Consider the following 26,441-nt stretch of genomic DNA (forward strand, 5'->3'; position numbering starts at 1 on the left):
GAGTTCATGGCTTGCTCTTCTGCCTCATTCAGCTTTCTGCTCAAATGTCATCTTTCCAGAAAGGTCTTCCTTGACCATAGCATACACATTCCCCAATCAATATGTAGCCCTTCCACTCTTTAGCTGGCTTGCTGGCAATTGTTTCCATTAGGTTTCATACAACATAATTATTATTGCAATTACATATTGATTGTCTTCTTTACTAGTATGTAGGGTTCCATCAAGGGAGGTGCTTTTTCTGTTTTCTTCACTATTTTATCCCACGATTTAAAGACTGCCTGGCATGTAAAGCTCACTAATTACTGTTTGCAATTAAATGGACTTACCCAAGACACTGACCTTTATATCTCAGTCTATTTCTCTGTTGAAAGAGAATATTGTACTTCATGGTCATTAGTCCAGAATATATTTATTTGCAATGATTGTCAGAGATACGCAGATGATGTTAAGATTGGATTATTAGCATTTATTTGTTCTCAACAACATTTATTAGAACCTAATGCCTTTCCCACATTAACATTAAATGAAAATACTGAATTCATGTATAACATTAGCTTATAACTTTTGGACTGACAAACTGGCTTGGCTCAGTAGTAGTAACCATATACATTATTAACGATGTGACATTTCACTCAAAATTTTTTTAAGGAGTATTTACTAGATTAATTACAGATTTTAATATTTTATTTCACACTGAAAGCTAATAAATGTAGCTACAATATCTTTCATCTCTAATATTATTTTTCCCAGGAGAAAGTTAAATTTTGTCCTTTTGAAATGCTAGTCCTTTTAGAATTATATCCATGACATAAAATAAAGTATGGGGAAAAGTGCACGGCTGAGTTTTTGATTCAAAATTTTGAAGTCATTTTCACCTTTTACAGAATAATTTTACCATAATGGTGAATTCAAATAAATAAAAATGCATGTTCATGAAATGGTGCTTTATTCTTAGATGGAGTGTTTGAAAGTAATAAAGTTGCACGGTGATTTATTTCCCATGGTAAGTAACATAAGGGGCATAATTCTCAAAAGCTTAGGCCACTTATATTTCTCACCATCTTGGTGTTGGTAAACATTGTGATGGCAGCAATGTAAGAGAGAAGTTGTGCTCCATTTTCCAATTTGCTCTTCATTCCTTACAATGATGTTAATTTACCTGAATGAACCACTGATAATAGCAGCCAATTTAGAAATTTCCAGAAACAACCTTAGATACAACAGCAACAACAAGAACAAGAACTAAGTGATCAGAGACCTGGGCCATGTTGCTACCCTATACCTGTGGATCTTGTGTGGGCATGGTCACATGCTGCCCCTGAAGGCCTGCTCACTCAGTCATCTCAGTGTGCATTGGAAAGAAAGCCCCAGAGTGATTCTGCATGCCAGGCAATCCAATAAACCCTATAGCAGCGACTGAATTAAAATTCTGAGGTCATAGTTTTAAATGTGAACATGCAGGTCACTGCTCACAGTTAATTTTGGAAAGTGTTACCTTGTCCATCGGCCTATAATCCTGCCTCCACTTCCACCGTAGTGCATGCCTGGTCACTTCTTTATTTCAGTAAATTAAGTGTTAATCTCCATTTGAAGTGAGACCTACATTCAAACATTTCTGATTTGTTTTGCTACAAGTATTGTTCTTGCTTCAATGGAGAAATTTCCAAGAAGAACCAAAGGCGAGAAATTTTCTTATAAAATTCCTATCTTATTCCTAAACTGGGATTGATTAATCAAGGAGATAATAATTCTCTCTTAGAGAGAATTCTTAGAGAATTAGAATACAGAATCTTGGCATCAGCTTTGGCCCTCTTAACCCTTAGCCATAATCATGGTTATCATTTTTTACTTTTAGCTCTGTTCTCAATTACAGAATTTATATCCTTGAAGACATCTTGAGCTGCTTCAGAGATTTTGAGAAAAAAAAAAAAAGTATTCTGTTTTGAGTTATGCAAAGCAATCAGCATGTTCCCATATTTGGCACATACATTCATAATACTAAAATTCATAGGGAAATACTAAGACATGTTGGCTCATCACAGGTGACAAAAAAAAAAAAAGAAAATTAGATTAGTGTGTTACACTTGGTCTCTAAATTATACTGTAGGAATGTTACACTTTAGATTAGACGCACATTTTATTTCTTTTTCCGAAACAAAAAAATCTCATAATTATTAAATGACAAAATAATTCTGGTATGTATCTCAATCTGTTGGTATTAATTTAAAAATATTGTATTTACTAAAAACGTTTACATATTTTATGTACCAAAAACTTACATATTATTAAAATCCCTATTCAGTATGGCACAGCCAATGTTAGAAGATGATATTTTGAATAAATATTATAGGCCAGATATTTATTTACAAAAAGTTCTGAAATTATGAGGCGATTTGTAGAAATCCTATTATTTCAGATGTAAGTTTTTATACACAAATGGATCTTGTTCTGGACTAGTCTCTTCTGAACTGTCCCACTCTTGGGTGACTACTTGAAAATAGAGATTTGGCTTGGCTAGGATAGCATGTAAAATGTGTTTAGAATTTATGCAGCAGAGTGATCAATAAATTAGACAGGTATGTGTAGCAGAGACTTCACTGTCATTCTTCCTACCCACCATCCGACTTAGAACATTTCGGCTGGGTCCTTGGAGAAAATGAGACCCAGACATTTTTCCATAATTAGGTTTAATTCATTGCTGTTCCTACAACTATAAGCCTGGTCTAAAGCTGGACTTCAGTGAACATACTCTGCTGGGAACTTCCAAACATTTATTGCCTGAAGGCTTAAACCAGGTTCATAACAAAGTTAATCCCCAAAGACACAATCTCGTCTAGACTCATTATGCCCTAGGGGATTTCAAGAACTCTGACAGGTAGGAATGTACTAGTGACCTTAAAATATCTGTTCTGGCAATTATCCACACTCAGGTTTTTTTTTTTTTTTAAAGAAAATGATGTCGCCCATTCATATTTCAACTTGTCTATTGACAAGTAGAGATTATTCATGTTGGGTGTAGAAGAGTATAGAGAGATGAAAATTTAACGTCACACTATGAATGCAAAGTATTTTAAATAAATATTTTAATTCTATTGTTGGCATTTACAAGTAGAAAGCATACAGTATGTTACAAATATCAAAATGTGAAAAATATGAATGTTACATAAGTAACAAATGTAAAAAAAGTATTTTCTTACCTTCCCTGAAAGTAAGAAAACTTTTCAGCATAGGAAAATATCAGTATCAAAAACACAGCTTAGGTGTAAAAAAAAGTTTTTACACGGTATTAAAAAATGATCTACAAAATGGCAGAAAGAAAGAAGAGTCGAAATTTGACCTTATATAAATTATAAAAACTGGGTACTTGGGGTAAATGTTAAACAGTTGAAAACTAAGTCCAATCATAGGCTTTCTTCAGGTCGATTCTTTAAAAATTTAAAAGCATAGAACATTTTTCAATAAATAACTTCTAAAAGTGTCTCTGAGAAGCGCTGCTGAGAACATCATTCCACAGTAGGAAGGTAGCAGTGTTCTAAGAATAATATGCAGTCATTTTGTTCCTAGTGGAAGCCTGATGAAGGTCAGAAGACCTCAATGGTTTACAAAAAGAAAAAGAAATCAGAAGTTTTAACACAATTTTGTAGGAAAGTTCTAAAGTGCTGAACAAAATGACTTAACTTTAGTACCCACTGTCATGTAAAACTTACTCAAATATCAGACATTTCTGAGCAACATCAAATATGCAATCTATAATTCTGAAAAGTGTTAATACTTAGTCTTTCGTTCAAGGATAGGAGGGCTCTTTCTACACTTTACAAGGGCTGGTTAAACCTCAAGGATCTGGCGATGCAAAACAACACTGATAATACAATGGAAACGATACACATACCCCACTGTGAAAGCACAAATTCGTTTCTGCAATGGCAACGGTATTAATTTTAAAAAATCACAAATCAAACATTGGTAAATAAGAAAAAACTTTCCAAACGCTGCATGCCACATAACTAGTTACAAAATACGAAGCATGCAGGAAAATAAATTCAACCAAGCATATTTAAATTAAAGACTTGTGTTGAGTCTGTTTCAGCAGCATTGTGGTTATTATTTTTTAAAGTTTCCCTCCAACACCAGTCCCTACTGGCCTGTTTTGCAAATGGAACCCACCCTAGTCGGCAACCTTAAAATGGTCTGAGTGTCCCTTGTTTTCTACGCATATAATGCCAGTACATAAAGTTCACACATACTGCTCTGCTTCCCCATCTTTGGGGACCGGCTTCGTCGTCCCACTCTTGCCTTCTTCATTTGCTGCTGCTTTTTCTGGGAGAGATGCCAAATCTTTAAAAACATCTACATAATGGCCAAAGCCAGGACCCCAGTTCAAAAGGTTGTCCCAGTTGAAATTCCCTGCTTGCTGCCCAAGCTTCAAGGGCAGTGTGTTGTCAGCACCCCCCGGTGCTGCTGCCTGTGTGCCCACAGGTCCTCCCTCAGCCCTTCGGCCATGGTATCTTCTAGGCTTCAGTCTGGCTCCATAATTATCTTCGTCATCTGCATCAGATTCATTGACTTGAGACAATTTGGGCATCCTGGAAGTATATACCATCGGCTTTTCCCTGTCATATTCCATCTCTGAGCAAGTGAAAGACTCATGTGAGTCACTATCAGAAGAAGATTCTGGAGCTGGGATGCCATCCGCGGGGTTCCTTGTTCTGGACAATGGCCTTCTGCAGTCCTCTTCTGAAGAAGACCTTCCATGATCTGCGCTGCAGATACTTGGGTTTCTAGGGCGAGGGGTGTTCAGCCTCTCCACCTCTTCGATCGACAGTCCCACCGGAGGAGAAGATTCCAGAGGGATCTGTCCAATTGGCTGCTTTAAGCGACTCCCCGGTCTCGAACCATGAGAGGTCATGGCCTGAGGACTCTTACTTCTCCTTCCCAGCCTCGTGGCATAGTTGAAAATGCCAGGTTGGCAGGCATCACCATGCATTTCCAAAGTATTTCCATCTCTTATAGGTAGATGCAATTCCCTGGCTGGGCTGTTCCTATAGAACGTAGAGGACTTCGAGAATGGGGCCGGGCTGTGGCGAGACAGCGGGTTGGGAGTAGGGCCAGCGGAGTGGCTCAGGGAGCTGGTTCTCAAACCCTGACTGTATGAAGGCTGGTAAGTCAAACTGCTCGCTCCTAAGGGCATGGGGGATTGCCTCGCAAAGCCTAGGGGACTGTGCCTCTGGATGGAGAACTTGGGGGTGTGGCTGCGGAACTGCTTGTAGTGCTGGATGATGTCTGCGTCCGAGGGGGCGATGCTGCTGGCGTTGTCGATGTCGTAGTGCTCTATCTCTTGCTCCGGGGAAGCCAGGGGGGCACTGGGGATGGTTTCTGAGCTGTGGGGAATATCAGTCTCATCGTAGATGAGGTAGGGATTTTCCCGCTCGATGATATCCGGTTTAGGGTTCCCCTCAGGCTGCTTCCTCACTGTCATGTCATCCCCGTAGGGGGGGATGTTGTCCGGGTCATCGAAAGCCACGTTCTCACTTCCTTTCTTCTTCTTCTCCTTCGGCTTCTTCTCCTCTTTGGGGTTTTTGGTCTTCTTCCCTCTGCACTGGTTGCACAGAATCAGGCTCAGGACCAGGAGGGCCAGGACCGTGGCGCAGCTGCCCACGATGGCAGGCACAGCCCACAAAGGCAGGGAGATCTCTTCGGGACCCTGACTCAGAACACAGACGTGCCCACCAGGACTCCCGGCCTTGCACACTCTCCCCTGAGGACAGAGGACACCAAGACAGGCCACCACCGTCTCACACGTCCTCCCAGTGTGGGACTCCGGGCAGCTACACGTGAAGCCGGCGTGCAGGCCTGGCTCGCAGCTGCCACCGTTCTGGCACGGGTGGGAGGCGCAGTCTCCAGGAGGAACGCACTTGTAGGCATACCACTGATTAATGCACAGTAAGTCACCCCAGCAGGGGTTGCTGGCACAGATGTTCGGGCCACGACAGCCAATCTTCACTGAGGGATCCGTCTTGGAGATGGAGGCCAAGCTATGCTTCCCACTGAAGGGAAGACTTTCTCCACCATACAGCATAGAAGCGATGCAGCCATCAAAACCTGCAGCGGGCAGAAGGAGCAGCGAGGCATTTTAGAGAAAACTGAGACTTGCAACCCGGCACTAGCAGACTCTCATGACCATCATGTCATGAGAGTTTAGAAACCACAGTCTCAGAGCCATCGCCCAGTCCAAAGACGGTACCTCTGTGCATCTTACAACGTAACCTACGATGTGTAAGATTTCCATGATGACCATACGTATGGAGAGGATTGCTCAGACGGAGCTCTTTCTGAAGCTTTACGAATGACTCAGACAGGCTGGCTTTTCTTTCTCTCCCTCTTTTTCTATTTATTTAATTACCTTACTTGTCTTATTTTTATAGTCTACATACCAAGAATTGCATACACAGAAATAGAATTTGTTAAAAAAAAATACTTACAAAGAACAACAATGAAAAGAACAACAACAACAAAGAATAGGTTAATAGCTTGAATCATCAGATCATGCATTCTCTGTGGAAGTGATATTGCTCCCAAGGAGTTGACCCTAGGCTCCTGGAGAGCCAAAGAAAAAGCTATGACAAGCTCTGTGGTCCTCTAGAGGGTGGATGCCGAGTATGATGATGGCGTAAACATTTCGTGAGGTGGGAATGGCAAAATTTAGGGAGAAAAAAATTTAAAATGGCTCCTTAGGGGGTAATAACTATTATTATTTTTTCAAAGTTGAGAGACTCTTTGTTGGACTTGAATGTGTTAGTATAGCTAATGTGCCTGTCCCAGAGCCCAAGAATCTATTTTAACACTAACAAAAGAGTATGATTTACATGGTTTGGTTCTTACAACAGCCAAATGGACTATCATCCGTATTCTAAAGTAAGCTAGTATATAAGAATAACTGATGACTTGAACTTTTGCTTTCATGACTCAAGTCTATTACTCTCCCCCGCCTTTTTCAATTTTCCTGGTATCCTTCCACTATAGTGATATTTCCATCCCTGATACACTCTTTTTCCATGAGCTTCTGTAACATCTGCTTTTGTTCCTGCTCTCCAGATTTTCTTTCTATGACTTAGTCCCTTTTATGTTCCATTTTCCTCTAAACAACCACTGGCTCCTAGAGTTGCTTAAGCTAAGGCTCTAGGCTTTCTTTTTACTTTACACCCTCATGTTAGGTCATCACATCCATGCCTAGTACCTCAGTTACTTGCTTGACTTGGCTAGCTCCTAATATGTATTTCCAGATGGTTTCCACTCCCGATTATAGTCTATCTATCCAAAAATTTTTCACAGAGGTGTTCCAAGCCCCAAATGTCCCAAACCACCATCTTGATATTTTCTACAGACACCTTCTTTCTGCACTGCTCTGCAGTTTCCTCTTTCATTGGCATTGCCCATCTTCTAGTTGACAAGTCAGAAACCTTCCTGAATTTCACCAAAATCATCAACAGTTTGGTTTATTTTAATTCCTAAGGTATTTCTTCCTTATCCACTTCTTCCTAACTCCTCTGCCACCACACTAGTTAAAACTCACAGAATACCTTGCCTAGATCACAGCAGTATCATCCCAGCTAATTTATGCAATTCCTGTCCTCTTCCAATGCATTCTCCATGTTGTAACCTGAAAGATACTTAATATCACTGCATATCTAATCTTGATGTTCCTAAAATACATTTTTAGTGACTTCCCATTGTCCTGAGAGTAAGACCAAAAATGCAACATGGTCTAGAAGGCCCTGCTTCATTCTCCAACTTCATCCTTTACCTGTGAAATCAATCTCCAGTATGCCAGTAGGCCAGGTTCTGTGATCTTAACTTAATCTACTTTTTGTTCAGTTCCTATCAATATAAATTAAGCTTTCATACTCTCCCATCTTCATTTTCATAATTCCGACAAAAGTACCAATGACAATTTCTCAGGGAAGTTTCCCTTTCTCCCTTTTTAAAATCTCATAGAATTCTATATTCCTTCTTCACATCATTTATCAAGGTCTATAATAACATATTTATGCATGTAACAGTTTCATTGATGTTTGTCTTCCCTACTTGGCCATGTGTCATATGAGGAGAGCAGCCATTTCTTTAGTCCACCATTTTACTCCCAGTGCCAAGGAGGAGCTCAGCAAAAATGTGTCACGTGAATGAACAAATGAATAAGTGAATGAATGGATTAAAAAATATTCGGTGTATGAGGGAAGTGCTGTGGGCCGAATTATGAACTTGGTAGAACAAATGCAAATGGCTAAAGTAAGTGACGACCAATAATTTGTTATAGACTTTCTAAAGATAGGTATGATGATCAGAAGTCCAGCTACTTTTATAGGAACAATCTTACCTTTTCTTTGCTCAACACAAGCAATTACCTGTTTGAGAATCTCGATGAGCTTGGTTAGGTGGAATTCCTCCAAGAGATATAGTGAGCACATCGAGGCCACCAAAATCCTGGGTAGGGTGGATGATATCTCTGTTATATAATCTGTCTATGGACAGTACTGTGGCTGTTCCATTTTTTCCAATTAGAAAAGTATGCCAGTGGCCATCTGCAACATACACTTCAGGAATATTTCTCTCCACTTTCCCAGCAATTCCTGCATCCGATGTAAAATGGACTTTGCCATTTTTAATCTGTAAAATGTATTAAAAATAGTGTACAATTAAATTATGATGTGCTTGAAAAAAAAAACAGAATAAAAATGAAATGAAACCTTCAAATATTGATCAATTTAAAGCCAATAGACTAGCTGAGGACTCTGGCTATATCAGAGTATACTTACCCAGCCTGCTTCTACAAATTTAGGTGACATATACTTTCACAGTCAATGGTTTCAATAGTTTTCAAGATGTATTATATTCATATGTAATTTTTCAAGATGCATACAATCATTTTCCGGAACACAATTGAGATAATAATGGAGTGAAAACCCATTTTAAGATAAGTAAAGTATACCTTTTTATAATTATCATTTAATCACAATGGTAAGTGTAAAAAAAAAATGTCACTTTAGTAAATGGCCCACCATAGTCAAAAAAAAATGCTAAAAGTACTTGCAAAAAGAAACGTCAATGCTTAGGTAAAAATGAAGCAGAGTGGGGAAAATAGAAATAAGACATTATTTTATCTGTACCGCGCTGGAAATTTAGAAGAAAGCATGCCTATTGTTTATATCATTTATGAGATGAAAACTATGATGAACAATGAGTGAATTCTTAATAATGAGGTGTCTGGGCAAGTCTTCACTTTGGCTGCCTTTTATAATTTATCTAAGGGGTATTTAGTTTCTTTTACTTTGCCCAGTAGAACATTGGGTAACAGGATGCTCCTGCTCCAGTTTCCAGCTACCAAGTTTCCAGTATTCTAAGTACTTAAGAAAATGAAATAATTTATGAGGCAAGATGAACATTTGGTTCAGAGAGCATAATCCCATCATGCTGCCAGACAGAGCCGGTGCCTGGGCTGGGGGATGAAGTGGCACTGTGTATCGAATGACAGGGATGAAAGGATGGATCAGTTATTTTGTCACTCAGATCAAATGCTATTTCTACATGCAACAAACACATCTGGTAGAACTAAAAATCAGCTCAATTTTGCTTTGTGGAAAATATGCCTAACACATTTACATACGTTATTTATATTGTAATATTTTATTAAAACAGTCTCTCTAGATAATAATATATTTCAGTACCAAACTCAGATGGGAAAAGAAAAGAAAGTTGTGGTTAAATGATAATAACATTTCATCAAATGGGCAAGATCTCATGAAATATACAGTAAAAACAGCAACCCCTCTTTGGTTAGAGCCAGAGTCCTTCTGGAAAGAAGCCTTGGGAAGAGCCTTTTCCCAGCTTTGCATTTCCCTCCTACCTGATCAGTCCCTGGCATCCTTTTATTTGATCAGTTCTAAGAGAGTCTTTAGAATACACCATGGGGTTTGGTGAATGAGAACACAAGTTCCCATTGTAACATTTCTAATGTTTTGCTTCTCCCCAGTAATACTCTACGTGGCTCTTGTATCCTTAACTTTGAAAACAACATGCTCATTTTTATGCAATTTTTTTGCTTAGTTTAATTTACCCATATATTTATTTATTTAATTACTTTTTAATCTAGAGCTCGGAATCCCTCATACCAACTCTGTAGAATGCACTTAGCTTCACTCAACAGAAAAAAACAAACAAACAAAAAAACTATATGCCAAGACGATAGAATTGATTTGGAACAGAAATAAAGCCCATCATCTGACATGATCACAAAACTCCAAATATGGAGATCTACAACATGCCCTGAAAGAAGGGAGATTTGTGAAACACTTTATACCATCAACACAATTAGACACAAGGGTGCTTCCTTCTGTTTTTCTGTCTAAAATTATCTCTACCTAATTTCTTTTTTATCTTAACAGACCCTATCTATTCTCCACATTCTCTTTTCTCCTCACATTGCTATTGCTACCCACTCTTGCCACTCTCCCCTCAAACCACTTGAAAGCCCATTTACTCAACTGTTTTTTTCTTATTTTCAAATATATCATCTAGCTGCCTTTGTGTGTGTAAGAGAGAGGGAGAAGGGAAAGATGGCTTGATGCAAAGAATGAAGAAAGAAAGACAGAAAGAAAGAAAGAAAGAAAGAAAGAAAGAAAGAAAGAAAGAAAGAAAAAAGAAAGGAAGAAAGGAAAGAAAGAAAGAAAAGAAAAAAAGAAAGAAAGAAAGAAAGAAAGAAAGAAAGAAAGAAAGAAAGAAAGAAAGAAAAAGAGAACGAGAGAAAGATGCTGTCAGAAAGTGAGCCAGAAGAAAGAAAGAGGAAAACCAGGGGCCTTAGTCAATGATAAGCTAAATGAAAAGTAACAGTCCCTTCTGACTAGCTTCCTAGCCTGTGTAAGTAGATCGTATTCCTGTCATCCAAAAAACTTGCCTGCTTACTTACAACAGCCATTCTCTTCCTGTCTATTTTGTTCTCCTTATTCACTGTTTTTTTAATCTACTTATTTTACCTGCCAAGACCCTTAATCTCTAAAAAGCTGCTTTTCAAAATATTCATACAAAAGAAATGTGCATTTTGGTCTGCATTAGTCATTATTTTTATTCATTAGCATTTACTTTTCCTTCAGGAAAAAAAAATCTCTAAGTGCTTGCTACCAAAATAAGAAAATCTGGAGAAGTTGCATGCTGCTGTCCTGTTGGAAATGAAAGATTTTATGGTGACAAAAATGGATCCTGACATTCAGCTTCTTCCTTAAGAAAAAAAAAAAAAATTCAGTCCCTGATTTCTTCAACCACATTGTATTTTGTATCTCTTGGCTTAACGAGATAATGTACAGAAATATTTCATAGGTCATTTAAATGGCATGAGGACTTGGAAGCAGCTTAACAGATAATGCGCAGACCTCAATGTCAAAGCCTCTCAACGCATACAAAAAGTGTTTCTTGTAGCCCGTGAAGGTTTACTTCTTTTTGTACTTCATTACTTTCTTTGGTTCTGATAAACTTTCTAGTAAAAATTATAAACATCAAATAATAATATAATATAGTGACATATGTGCTTTGTTTTATAGTAGCTTTATTAATTCTGAACTGGACTCTTTGTTTCAATAATGGAGGTAGAGTTATAACCTGAAGATGTTCTCCATACTGGATTAGAGTGGGTTTTTTCAACCTCATTACTCTTGACATTTTGGACTAGGTAATTCTTTGTGGTGAGGTGCAGTATTGTGCAATGTAGGATATTTAGTGATATGCCTGACCTCTACCTACTAGATGCTAATAATCCCCTTCCTCACTGAGACAATAAGAAATGCCTCCAGATTGAAAAAGAATAAAAAAAAGTTTTAGCATTTTAATAAAATATTTCATCAAGTAAAAAAAAAAATTGCCAAATGTCCCCTGGGTCTGGGGACGAGGGAGGGGTAAACATCAACCCCAGTTGAGAATGACCGAGCTAGGATGATTGTGAGAATTTGGGGAAGATTTTTTCATAGTGCTTATTAAAGATTTGTGCCTGCGACATAACAACCAGAGTTGACTTGGATGCAGAGAAATTTTATGAATAAAGAGGCTGAACTTGAGAAGTGAATGTCCATTTTTATTTTTAGTGTTATATGTGAATTAAACCTAGTGATTTTGTATGTACAGTGCTGTTTGTCTTCATGAACTCAGCTTTTAGTAATTTTTAAAATACTGATTTATAGGTGCAAATAATACATGAAATCTGGGTTTATGTCCTTCAGAATTTACCAAAATTCATATGAAAATTATGAGTAGAATTATAATAGCAAAGTGATATTAATAGAAATCAGCCAAGATAACTAAACTAAAAGAAACTGATAATTTAAAAGATGAGGTCTTATTTGTGGGAAAGAAAGCAGACTTAACTCTTAGAAATTCAGAAAACCAAGAGCTGAAGGAAAATTCATAGGTAAGGAAATTATTCACCAGTTTAGTTAAAATATTATGTAAAAGCCTTGTGATAAATTGATACATTGTTCTCATGAAAAGAATATTTAAAAATAATTTATTTAGACTCAGCTGTAATTTAACTTACAGTAATTCCAAAGATACTTAATTTCACAGGCTAACCCCTGTGAAATTAGTGAATTGGCTGTATGTTCCAGAATCAAGCCAGATAATTTAAAAATGTTTTTCCTTATTCTAATCTCACCAATTAATACAGACATATCAATGTTTGGAGTAATTTTTGGATAATTTTTTTTAATTTTAGACACATCTTTTTGTTTTAGTTTGTTTAAAAGTAGAGAAATAAAAGCAATATAAATTTTTATTTGACAAAATAGATTGCAACAAATTCTTTCTGTGCTGGCCTACCTAGCAGTGGTCTTTACTCTAAACCAAGACAAAAGTGTTTAGAAACCAAACCATTCAGATCTTTGTTACTCTGGCCAATGCCTGGGGAATAGTTAAGATAGATGATATTGGAATAGTGCCCAGCATTAGTCGGAACTCTAATGGGTTGTAAAGAAAAGGACAGAAATTATGGGCGAAGTGATTTAAACCATGACACAGCAGGCGGTCTAATCAAATGAAGTCACCATTAGCTTTTATCTTACCTTCACAGTAGTGTAATTGCTGCTTTCTTGGATATGGATTAAAATGCCATTCTCGCTTCTTGTTCTGAATTTTATTTCCAGACTGTTCACACCAAAAGGCTCCAACATGGCACCTCGTATGCTCTGTTTTAACAAATATTCCCGCTTCTCATTCTGACTCATGTGGTAATCCAAGCGCCCTTTGCCTTCTAATGATAAGGCAGTGTCAGGAGTAATAGCTGAAAGCCAATGAAGAAAGAGAAAAATGAATGCATCCATTAGGCTTCTTAAAAAGTTTTTAGAAGTGACAAGGATTATAAAAAGGATAACAAGATATCAGGTTTTTGGAATCAATGTTCCCCAATCCTCCCCTTGAAAAAAATTATTTCCACTTGTGAAATATTGCATAAGTTAATTTCAAATGCTTAAGTCCAATTCAGAAGCATTAATCATTTGGGAAATATTCGTTAATATATTTGATATATGATATAAATCCTGAATGCCTATAGAGATACCACCTGTTAAAAATATGGAATTGAAAAATGTGTTTATAATAAGTTTTCCTGTTTCCAAAATTCATGAATGAATGTACATTTTCATAGCTAAGTGATTTATAATCTTAAGCTTCTAGCACGTTACAAATTCAGACAAAGATGTGCATGAATTTTTATATTTGTAGTAACTGTTGGTAGTAATAATCATCTGATCATTATATGTAATTGTCATGTATAATTATAATTCATCATAATGTGATAAAATGTTCACACTACTGAACTTCAGAAGTTTTAGTGAAAGTGAATATAGCTAAAGAAAGAACATAAAGCAACTGAACTCAAAAGGGCCTCAGCATTGAATAGTATACTTTATAAAGGTAAATTTTATAGTATGTGAGCTATATCTCAATTTAAAAAAAGGACCTCAGGCATTTCTCAAGCCAATGAGCCATTTCATATTCCAGATGTAATTGAGTTCCTACTTACCAAATACTCACTACTACAGAAAAATATTGACACCAAATTTTTTTTATGTTTTGATTTTGTCCTAAAACTTAAACATAATTATATCTTCTGCTAGTAAGATTTTTTGGCTTACACTATATCTTTAATGTGATCATGATGTTCTATTCATTCTCATACTTTAATATAATCAAAACTTCTTAAGAAGTAGTCAAATAATGGCAATGATTTAAGTAGTAATCACATATTTGAAAATAAAGCAAATTTTATAGAAGAAACCATTAGTGTTAGTGGGATGCCCAGCTTACAATTAGAGAATGCCATATTTTAATGATGGCTTGAACATCGCTAACATCTTATTAAAAATAGTATTGGCATTTAAAAGCAAATAACAAATAAAAATATTTTAAAAAGACTCAAAACCAATTCCAATAATTGTCTATTAAAATTCAAGGACTGGAGCATCTGGGTGGCTTAGTTGGTTGAGCATCCAATTCTTGATTTCGGCTCAGGTCATGACCTTAGAGTCATGAGATCAAGTTCTGTGATGGGCTCTGTGCTTAATAGGAATCTGCTTGAGATTCTCTCTCTACTTCTGCCTCTCCCCCTCCCTTCTCTCTCTCTCTCTCTCTCTCAAAATAAATGAATAAATTCTTCAAAAAAAATAAAATTCAAGTATCACCCTTAATTATAATAGGTCATACTGCCATTATATGATGTTTGAACTCAGTTTTCAGTCATTTAGTATTTATACTTCTCTACCACATACAAAATATTTACTGGATAAATATCCCCTAAAGGCAGATAATATTAAGCCAAAATATGGTATAGCCCTCAACCTTGTAAATCATCTAATATTCCTATAAAGTAGTTTTACTAAATCAATAAGAAAATGGTTTAAAAATTCAGTAAATAAGTCTAAAAGAATACCACTCTTCTTCAAGTTAAAAAAAAAAACAAGTAGAAAATGTCACTATATTCTACCAATTATTACCATTTAACATTTTCAACATTTAGAAAGAAAACAATTCTTGAATACAATTATATATTTGAGTGCATATATTTATACTTTTCACGATTATTATAATTTCCAGTGGAAGATAAAACAGCTTGCATACATTTTTCACAGTATTTCCCAGTTAGTCCTTCTTTGCAATGACACTGCTGCCATGACCAGTAGTCCGTACATGTGCCTCCATGTTGGCAGGGACTATGAGTACAAGCACCTTCTAGTCTAGGACATCTAAAATGAAATCACAACGAAGACTCATAAGGCACAAAATAAAGTGTGGCGGGGAATTTGTTTAAATTAGATGTAAAGTTTTATTAGCTTGCTTAGTTTCATGCACTCACTTCTTTGAAACTCAAGTTACAACTACATCTGGAGCACCTAATTGAAGTAGGGAGCTGTCCTGTGACACATGTTCTGCCTCTTTTGTAAAGGAGAAAATTAAACAAAATGACATCTTGCACAACACAGAAAAAGAGGTGATAATTTCCTCTTGAAATTAATTCTTATTTGAGCAGGACATCTTTGGTTAATATGACATCTCCTCCTTCAGACAACTCATTCAACTGATGCTTACTGAATGCTTACTATATGCCAATTATAAGTATATTATTCTAAGCATGAGGGTAAAGTGATGAAAAAATCCATATGTTCATGAAGTATTTCCTTTTCCTGTGGAGGAGGCAGTCAAAAAACAAAACAAAAATTAGGTAAACGAGTAGGATGTTAGAATGAAAAAAGTTCTACAGGAAAATTAAGATAGACAAAAGAATATCGGGAGCTTTTGGGGGGAGGGGATGGTGTTGCTGGTCCTCTAGATTCATCAGTGAAGGACCCACCTTTGTAAAGACCTAAACAAATTGAGAGAGCAAAGCATATGTGGTAGAAGATCATTCCAGGCAGAGGAAACAGCAAGTAAAATCTTGAAGTATAAATGTACCTATAGGGTCCCAATGCAGTTGAAGCAGAGTGAACAAGAAAAAGAAGTATATGGAAATATGGTGACAAAATTAAGAAAAAGGCTATATCATGAAGGCCTTCTGAGTTAAAGTTAGAACTGACATCTGTTTTTCACTGTCATTCTGTTCGCTGTGGATTGGATGTGAGGTATGTCAGAAAGAGAGGGGTCAAAGGAGTCAATGTGTTGACTGAACAGGTGGGTGGCTTGAGTTATCAGTATCTAAGATAGGGAAAACTGTGGAAGAAGTAGAGTTGGAAGGAGTCAGGAAGGAAGACCAGAGGTTCCATTTTAAACTTCAGTCTGTGGGATGCCTGGGTGGCTCAGCGATTGAGCATCTGCCTTTGGCTCAGGGCGTGATCCCAGGTCTAGGGATCTAGTCCTGCATCGGCTCCCTGCAGGGAGCCTGCTTCTCCCTCTGCCTATGTCTCTGCCTCTTTCTCCCTCTGTGTGTGTGTGTGTGTGTGTGTGTGTGTGTGTGTGTGTCATAAATGAATACATAAAATCTTTTAAAAAATAAAATTAAATAAAATAAACTTCAGTCTGAGATATTTGTCAGAAAGACAGGTGAGACATTGAGTAGGCGGTGGGGTATCAGGGTCTAAAGTTCAGAGAAGAGGCCAAGTAGAAGATAACCATTTGAGAGTCACCAGTTTTAGACACAGTACTTAAAACCAAGGACTACAACACATGGTTTCAACAATTAACACATGGTTTAAATAATGAATATAGATATACAAGAGAAGAGGTCAAGCATATGAGAAAAAGAGTCAGAGTAGAAAACTGGGAGTGTACCATGTGCTGGTGGACAAACTAATAGAGTATTTTTAGTGCGAGGGAGTGATGAATATCAAAGTTCAAATAAGATAAAAACTGACCATTGTTTTTAGCAATGCAAAGGGTATTGATCACATTGACAAAGATAGAACAATTTTTCAAAAAGAGAGAATATGGTAGCCAGGGAGAAAAATGGAATGAAGTCTTTTTTTAAAAAATGGGAGAAATAACAGCATGGATTGAAATGAGGAAAGAGACACTGACGAGTTAGCAGGAAAGGTGTTTTTAGAGGGTTTTGGGGGATTGGATCTATTACATAAAAAGGGACTGGTCTTTGTGGGAATGAAAGTAGTTCAATCATATTAATGGGATACAAGGTATACTATAGGATGGATGCATGCATGGGCAAATGTGGAGGAACAAGCTTCAATGTTATTTTCACAATTCCTAAATCAATGCTGGGAACCTAACTAATAGATAGGAAAATAAAATGTTTTATGTCAATCAAATTATTGGTTGTTAAAGGTGTATCGAGTTTTTGAAAATATATAGGTTGTATGTAAAACTATTTAATATCAAATAGTTTTTTGCATGCATCAGCACTGACATTTATATATTATTATGTGCCAGGTTCTTTTCTGTGTGATTTACCCTACTTAAATCATTATAATCTTCCCAATAACTTCTTAAGGTAATGTGAAGTATATACAAGCATACGTGCACACATATATTTTTCTCAGACTCCAGAAAGTAAGAGTTAACTTTCTAACTAAAATCACATTTTATGCCAAACAAAATTTCACAACTATAAATAAATATTTATAATTCAAAGCAGTGTAAACACTTTTGATGCTTTTAGGGCTTTGGGCATAAGAATCTCATCTTTAGATGCTCAATTATGTAAATTTTGTGCATTTTTTCTTTAAAATAGTAAAAAATAGAATTGCCATACTGATCTAGGATGCCTTGTGCTGCCAAAGCTTGGCTCGGTTCCAGAGGCCTTCCATTGACTGCAAATTCCATTATACACCCGACAAAATCATGGCTTTCCACATGTCCTCTCCTCTGAAGGATCGGTTCTAGCGATCTGATACCTCCAACTGTGACTCGATTTGGCTGAACATCAAGAGTCCTACATAAGAAAGCAAAGATAAGTATATTAGTTCCAACATGATAGATTTCAGTAGAATGTTTAGTTTTAAAAAGAGTGAACATAACTTTTTCTGGCATGTGTTATAGCGTGGCAAATTTGAATGGAAAATATTACCTATTGATGCATATCCTCTAACAGATTTTTACAGAATTATTAGGTTTTCAAGGTATGAAAAATAATATAACTTATGGAAATGACATTTTCAGTTAGTCAAATGGGATGTATAAAACAATGTTGAATTAGCAAGAGGAAGCATACTCTCAGAAAGGAGAAACAGTGCAGTAGAAATAGTGACAACTCTAATATTAATGTTAGTTTATATTTTTTCTCCACTACAGGATGATAGTAATGCCAATAATTTAATTAAGATCCTGGGTGATGTGTCAATAGTTCTTTTTCTCTGTTGCTATTTCTATTAAAATCATTTATGTTTTAGATGGCATAATGCTGTTTCAGCTTGAGGCACCATTGAAAAAATATCTGTGGATAATTGTTGCATATAATTTTCAGAGGAGGTATTTAAGGAGTGGGGTCCTTAGCCTAACCTCGCAGGACCCAGGTCACATGCAATGATTTCATGAATCATCTCAAACAGTATAGGCTATGTCACTCTTTCCTTCCTCTAGCTTTATCCTCATCTCTACTACTTCATTTCACACCATTTTTACATATTCTGTACAGAAATTATTAATTTCTTATTTTACAGCATGAAAATTCTTTTGGAGAGGATAGACTACTATAAACTTTCATAACACTTTAACATAATAAAATTATCTTTAAATGTATAATTTCCTTTTTTTAAAAAATAAGGGATCCGTGGGTGGAGCAGCGGTTTAGCGCCTGCCTTTGGCCCAGGGCGCGATCCTGGAGACCCGGGATCGAATCCCACGTCAGGCTCCCGGTGCATGGAGCCTGCTTCTCCCTCTGCCTGTGTCTCTGCCTGTGTCTCTGCCTCTCTCTCTCTGTGTGACTATCATAAATAAATAGAAATTAAAAAAAAATAAGCTCCATGCTCAGTGTGGAGCCTAACACAAGGCTCGAACTCATGACCCTGAGATCCAGACCTGAGCTGAGATCAGAAGTCAGACGCTCAATTCACTGAATCACCCAGGCACCCTTGTATAATTTCCTTTTTAATGTCAGTTGATAATAAAGATCAAACTCATAATTTTACTCACCAGTCATCTGAAACTGCCACGTTACTGACAGTGCAATACCCAGGTTCTTGGTTCTCAGAACAAGAGTCCACAGTTAAGGAAGCTGCCTATAAAGCAGGAGAGGGAAACATTGATCTTGGGGTCTGCTGTCCCTTTGTTCTTTTCAGCCAACACTGCCCAGTATTTGTTTCTACATGCACCTGACTTTAAATTGTGATAACATTTTGACTTAGTATATTGTGACATAATACAACTGTAATATCAAAATTTGGGCACTACTTTACGTGTCTAAAATTGCAAAATCATTACATGTAAGAGGTGGGAAGACACTTTGAAAAATCTTCTCCACCCCCCTTGTTTTATAAATTAAAAATTATAAATGCTACTAATGTCGCTTACAATATCATACCAGAAGCTTATGGGATATACGGGACATTTCCTGGGGTTACAATCTCAAGAAACATGTTTAAGGTAGTATCCACCTATTCTAACAAGAAAAAAGACATTAGATTTCTGATTCCAGAAGTCTTATTCCAATAATATTTTAGCCATATTTACAAAAATATCTCCAGAGCATAGTGTAAATAGTATCACAGCAATCTACGAAAATTATTATACTGTACTAAAGTTTGAGATAATGAAAAGAAGTAAACAAAAGTAAACAAGTCAGTTAGATGCCCCATTCCACTTAGGATAAGAATCTTTACTTAAAAAAAAGAATCTTATTATTAGAATGCATTATTGTCTATTGCGATACAGTAGAAACTACCCAATAATATTTAAATCGCAGCTAACTGTAACTGGTTTTGCATTCCAAGGGATGCATACCCTAAGACAAAACTCTTCTGTTTACTAGAACATACGAATACTCTATTTAATCAATAAATGGAGTCGTCAAATTATAGTCACAAGGTCCAAGAATATGAAGTCAGAGTTCTACATATTGAGTAATGGCCACGAGAGATGGTTGTGGTCTGGTTTAAGACCCACCTGTTGCATATTCAAATTATTCTGTGCTCTGAATACTATTGTGATGCCCCTCCTTCATTCCCCAAACTGCAGTAAAATTCTGCAATTAACAAAACTTTGCAAATTTTAGTTGGTGAAATGATAAGGATGATATTCACAATATAGTTAGTATATCAGAACATGGCCTGTAAATCACAGGAGGATGCCTAACTCCAAATCCAGAAGTACAGGAGAACTAAGGTAGTTTCTCCCAAGGCAACAGTAAAGGGTCCTACTTAAATTTGCTTGAATGGCACAGTATGGGGCTAATCCAACTTTGTCCACTATATAATAAAAATATAAATACTATGCAAGGATTAATTTATAAGAATGGTTACCATTTGAGGTTCATTGTAACAAAAGCAAAGGAAATGTCAGCAGTGGCTCAGGGAGGTTAAACGAGTTGACTCACGTTACACCTGACTTACTTGTGAAGGTATCAAGTTTTCTGCCCTCCTGAATTATAAGGAAATGATTCATTTCCTTAACATCCAATGTTTATCAATAGTGTATATTATTTTTAGAGATTGTCCATAAAAATTTATAGCTGGATGGGAGATATGTAAAAGTGTATCTTAAACATCACACATTTCAAAAATAAAGAATGGGGTCTATTTATAGTTTTCGTGCATCAAATATTACTGGCTAAAATTTTCAAAAATATTTCTACCAGTTAATTATTAGAACTGATTATAAATGCCATACAATAGATTCTCATGAGCCATGTAAATCTTTTTCTGGCCACCTTCTCAAGGAAATAATAAATACTAACATTTTTAGGAAACATTTACACTTCCAATCCTATGTCAAGATTTCACGCCCAACTTACTTAACTCTTTCAATAGGTTAATTTTTTCAGTGTTCTATAATGATTGAGTGACATTCATTCTCAAAAGCATTAGGGGTTTCTGTGATACAATTTGTATCACTTATGCTGACTATTTGACATAAGCACAATTCCCTTTTCTTCTAACACAAGGTGTTAACACATCTCTCTCTGGATACTATGCAAAGTATCCCTCCATTCTAGAGACCCCTAAAGCTATCACAAGCTAGAGAATATCACATAGATATTTATGAATGCTTCAACTAGGAGAGAAAAAAAAAACATCTTACATAATGGCCTCATATTTCGGTCAATCTTAAAAGTTAATATGTTTTTCTTATTTTCTCAAAGCTTCATGATACAGCACAAAGAATAGTGGAGGGGAAGTTTTATTTGAATAGCAGCTTGTGCAATTTAATCCCCAGAGTTAAATGCTCTTTCTCTTACCATTGAATTTTTCTACCAGTACTGCTGTAAATTGAGATGTTTCTATCCTGTCTATTCAATGATTCAAAGCTGAGAAGTTAATGATTTTGCCAGTTTCTAACAAAATCCCTTTGAACTGCAGAAAATGACAGATTCAAAATCCAGTAGGGGCCTTATTTTGGATGTTTTCTAAAATAGGAAGACATTTTTTTCCTCTGACTGAAGTACTAATGACAAAGGTATTTTTTTCCACATTTGGTATTATTTAAAACTTGATGACTATGGCCACATATTACAAATCAACTGAAAGAATTTTTTCTCTAGCCCTTTTGGCATACACACAGTACCTCTTTCTTTGCTCTCCCTCTTGCTCCCAAAAGCTAGTTCCATAGAATCAAATGTTCATGAAATTTAAAGGGACCTGGGAGGTTATCAGATAAAATCGTCTATTCCACATAAAAGTCTGTTGACAGTATCTTAGCGATATGTTTATCTCGCATCTGCTTGGAGAGTTGAGGTGAGGTGCTACCTGCTATGCCCCATTAGGGTGCTATCAGTATTAGGAAATCATTATGGCTCATGGAGTCTGATATGTGATATGGGTACCAGATTCACATGTTTGTTCTAATTCTGTGGGAATCAGTAATGCTGAGGTAAATTGATAATCAGGAAAATTGGAATCTTCTAACTCAGTATTTTCCTAGAGGTCTTCCCCTGAGCGTACAAGTTTGGTATCAAGCTGGTTTAAAAAAATCTTAGGCAGAAATGAGCATATTGACTTATTACCAATCTAAAAAATTATTATTTCCAAGTTTTGTTTGTTATATCCCTATTAAGATTCACTGAAGTCAGTGTGACTTTTTAGGCACTACTCATAATTAAAACTTTATTGAGATTAAGTAGTAAAACATTTTCTTTTAACCTTAAAAGGCTGAATGGGGGGGCAGTGTAGGAAACTCAAGACAACTAACATTTACCAAGCACCTACTTAATATCAAATATATAAGATTTTGGATATGATTTATATTAATCTTTCCAATAATACCAAAAGGGAGATGTTATGCCTATTTATAAACTAAATGTTTATTTTCTGCTCAACCCCTTTTCAATAAACAAAGCCACCTTATTATCAAATCAAGACTCCAAATGAGTACTTTTCAAGTAGATTTTTTAAATGAATTTTTCAAATATCGATGCTCTAAATTTTAATTAGGTTACTACATGTCATTCTTGTTTTGATCTCATTTTCAGAATATTAGGGGTAATTTTGTTACATAAACATTTTATAAATTAAATATATTAGAAAAAAGTTGTAATTACAGAATATTAACACCAAGTTCTTAAGAAAATGGAAGACAACAGATAATGAAAATGATTCATAAATTTTCATTAATACTGTTATTGTTTTCTCACATATATTTCAATAGAATGTATCTAATAACTTGGTAGAAACTGAGCTCATCACAGTGGATATGGAGATATCTGATTATTGAATATCCAAACATCTAACCTTGATGGTAATGATGTAATCATCTGGTCATCTTTAGACTCATCACTATTCCTTTTTTTTCCTTATATGAAAATATTTCTGTATTTAAAAAATTGTTTAAATCTTCTTTCCTATTTTATATTTGAATTGAACGGAGAAAAGCCATTATTGTATCTAATGTCATAAAAAAAACACAAAACACATTGGATTTAAAGTATTTCTAAGAACAAATGGAAAATTTTGTCCTCTGATAAAGGCTGCTTGTTATCTACATTTGTCAGAAAGCAATTAATATATAATATTGCTTCTGTCTTATGCTTTTATGAAATTTGTAACTATAAAGGGCATTTTTCTTTTAAAACTATGGATCACAGAGAAAATAGCAAAAAACATGGTAAAAAACATTTCCTATGTTCTTTAAGCAAGTTGCTTACATGTAGTCCAACAATATAAAGTGTTCCCTCCAAAAAAGAAGTGTTCCCAAAATTTAATGTCAAAATACTAGTATCCTCAGAGAAACATATGATTCATTTGATCAGTTTCAGACTGATTTATATTTTTTAGATTTTTTCTAGACTGCCACAGAGCTAAAACTGTAATCATTTAGATCCCAAATTTCTTCATTTAAAAATGATTTCAGAGCTTTTAATTTGTTCTTTTGGCTAATTTTTAATACATGACTTTAATTCTATTTCTTTTGCTAGCAAAATGTTAATTTTAAAGAGTATCTATAATTTTAAAAGGTTGATGGTAAAATCCAAAAATATTTTTAAATTGTTTTTGTTAGCATTTACTTTTTCAAAAATCCTTGATAGTTACCAAACATGGGGAGAATGATAAAGAGTTAGTTGGGAAGGTAAATAAAAGAATACATAAGTAAATAAGCTTTTCCATTCTATTGCTCTATATCAAATGTTTTCAAATGCTAATCAGGAAAATGCATCATGCATTTTCCTTTATAAAGAAAAATACTTATTTAATTAGCATAAGGACTAAATAAATATGCACAATCTTACACCATCTTATTGTAACATGAGAGCCATATAATTAAATGGAATATAACATGAGACTCTTTAATATTATTGAGTTTATAATTCTGAGAATACCTTAGATACTCAAAAAACAAAACTTCATTTCAATACAGTCCCATGTCATAGACCTCACAGATGACAGACAGCATGTTGAGGTTCTGGTACAATAAGGATTACTAACTACTGTATTAGAATATGTGTTAGTATCATCTTTCGTCAGTAATTTATTTGTAGGAAAGGTTTTTCATTTGTTTTTAAACTGTTTCTTCAGTTAGGGCTGGGATGCTTAGAAAAGTAGCCATTTTAAGTACAGTTCTGATGTGGCCTTAAACATATATAGGAAATGTATAAAATGAAATGTTTAGGCACTAGGATGTTTTCTTTATTTTGTTACCTTTTGTTGTTTTTGAGTCAAGCTGATTTTTTGTGACAAATAGTTGTCATGAGCAAAAGAAAAATATTACCTATTCGCTGCTGTCGTTCATAACAAAACTGGTCAAATTTGCACTTCGATTCATGCTTTGACTGGATGTGCAACAATAAAACAAGTTTTAATGCAGAATGAAATGTCTTACCATCCCTGCTCTCCGGGCAATCACAGTGTGAAAATGTCCATCTGACACCTTCTTCATGGTGGTGAGTTTATATGTACCACTGCCTAAATTATAAGAGAATCTTAGTCTTTCTTCAGCGATTTCAAGGGCCAAAAATTCAGCCCGGTCCCCTGTCTGGTTGTCATAGTTGTAAAGCAGTAAAGCATGACTTTTAATAGTTGCAAATTTGACATAAATATAGTTGTTATTGGGGTCCAAGCTGGGAAATTCCATGTATGATAATTCCTCAAATCCGTAACTATTCAACTCACAGTGTTTTCCAAAGACACCTGTAGATGGGAAAATTGATAAATTGACATCAGATTCCAGTGAAGTGTTAGTAAATGACTTTGATTATAATACTTCTAAGTTACAATAGTGAATCATGCTTTTAATGACCTTTTTTGTAGTATTCTCCAAAGAATGCTGTCTAAATTAAATAGAGATAGAACACATTAATGAACTGTGCTTGTTTTTCTTTGGCCAATTAGGAAACATATCTAAGTAGATCCCATTTCTAAAAATTAGAGTTAACGGAATAGAGTATGTCTGAAGACATGGCTTTCCTGGAAAACTTTCCAAATTAGTTTGTCAACACTTTTAGTTTTAATATGCTGTAATTTTTGACTGAGATACTTCTTTCTAATATATACTTCTTTAAAAAAATTTAATTCAATTGAGGATGGTAAATTTTGTTTTGACCTTAAAAAATTTAGTCCCTGTACTTGTGGTATTTTCAAGAACCACAAGACCAGGGAAGGGAATTACTGCTGTTAGGGAAGGAAAGAACTGTCTTAAGTTTTTATCTCTTTCTTGTTTTATACCTTCTTTGGGTATAACTTACAACAGGCTACTTTAAAATAGCTTTCTGCTTTTTTTCTGAAACCCAGCATTCCCACTTGTTTGTGCTGGTTCTTTTTCAACTTTAAAAATGAGTTTTATTGTTACAATGCTACGCCAAAATTCTTTTCCCACAAATATTAGTAGACTGTAGCAAATGATTGGAAAATTAACCCATGCCAATACATCATGATTCCTGTTAACTTTCAAAGGTTCTATTCCTTAATTTTGGCTGTACATATCTTGTAAATGCATTAAATGTAGAGTTAGGGAATTGTTCAGCTAGAAGAAGCTAATGCCATCATTTTACAGAATATTTAAAACTTGCCTGAGGTCACAGAACTATGGGAGATGAAGCCAAAATTTGAGGCCTGATCTACTGATTGGTCTAGTTGTTTTGACTGAACTGCATCTCATATCCAAATGTTCTTTAAATTGAGATGGCCTAGAATCTGCTACAAAAGCTTATGTTATCTTTGCCTGCTCTGTCTGGCTGACATAATATTCATTATAAATGTGTGGGAAATATGCACACTATTTTTAAACATTAATTGAAATTAAAGAAAAAACAAAGAAATCATAGAAATTATATATGATGTATATTATATGTCACACATTTATTTATGTTTAAGTATATTATATATGTCACAGTATTATATTTATAATTTATATTATGTATAACAAATATATAACTTTTAAAAATTTATTTCTAAAAAATTATTTCTATTAAATATACATTTACTATATTATATATACCTTACTTATATATATAGAGTAACCAAAGTTAAAGAAAAAACAAAGATAAAGTATACAAATGAAATAGATTATTATTATTATTATTATTATTATTATTAAAGATTTTATTTATTTGTTCATGAGAGACACAGAAAGAGAGAGGCAGAGACACAGGCAGAGGGAAAAGCAGGCTCCATGCAGGGAGCCTGATGCGGGACTCGATTCCGGGTCTCCAGGATCACATCCTGGGCCGAAGGCAGATGCTCAACCACTGAGCCACCCAGGCGTCCCATGAAATAGATTATTGAGGGGAAAAAATGTATTATGTGTTCTCTCAGACCTCTTCTGAATAAATTTTAATAAAAATATGAACATGGGATTAAAAATTCAATATGGAGGCGCCTGGGTGG

The 26,441-nt window shown here is 35.4% G+C and overlaps 1 protein-coding gene across 1 annotated transcript in view; it reads right to left on the minus strand.

Annotated features, from left to right (window-relative positions):
• Positions 1–3,066: 3,066 nt before the first annotated feature.
• Positions 3,067–26,441, minus strand: part of FAT4 (FAT atypical cadherin 4) — a 173,704-nt gene continuing 150,329 nt past the window's right edge. The window contains exons 11-17 of the mRNA XM_072788481.1: positions 24,439–24,746; positions 19,105–19,190; positions 17,726–17,905; positions 15,148–15,272; positions 13,095–13,312; positions 8,400–8,661; positions 3,067–6,099 (exon numbers count right to left, since the gene is read on the minus strand). Of these exons, the coding sequence (XP_072644582.1) occupies positions 4,235–6,099; positions 8,400–8,661; positions 13,095–13,312; positions 15,148–15,272; positions 17,726–17,905; positions 19,105–19,190; positions 24,439–24,746 (3,044 nt within the window). The 3' untranslated portion in view covers positions 3,067–4,234. The remainder of the gene's footprint in view (positions 6,100–8,399; positions 8,662–13,094; positions 13,313–15,147; positions 15,273–17,725; positions 17,906–19,104; positions 19,191–24,438; positions 24,747–26,441) is intronic.

The sequence above is a fragment of the Canis lupus genome, chromosome 20 (genome assembly GCF_048164855.1).
Source record: "Canis lupus baileyi chromosome 20, mCanLup2.hap1, whole genome shotgun sequence".
NCBI classification, from domain to species: Eukaryota; Metazoa; Chordata; class Mammalia; order Carnivora; family Canidae; genus Canis; species Canis lupus.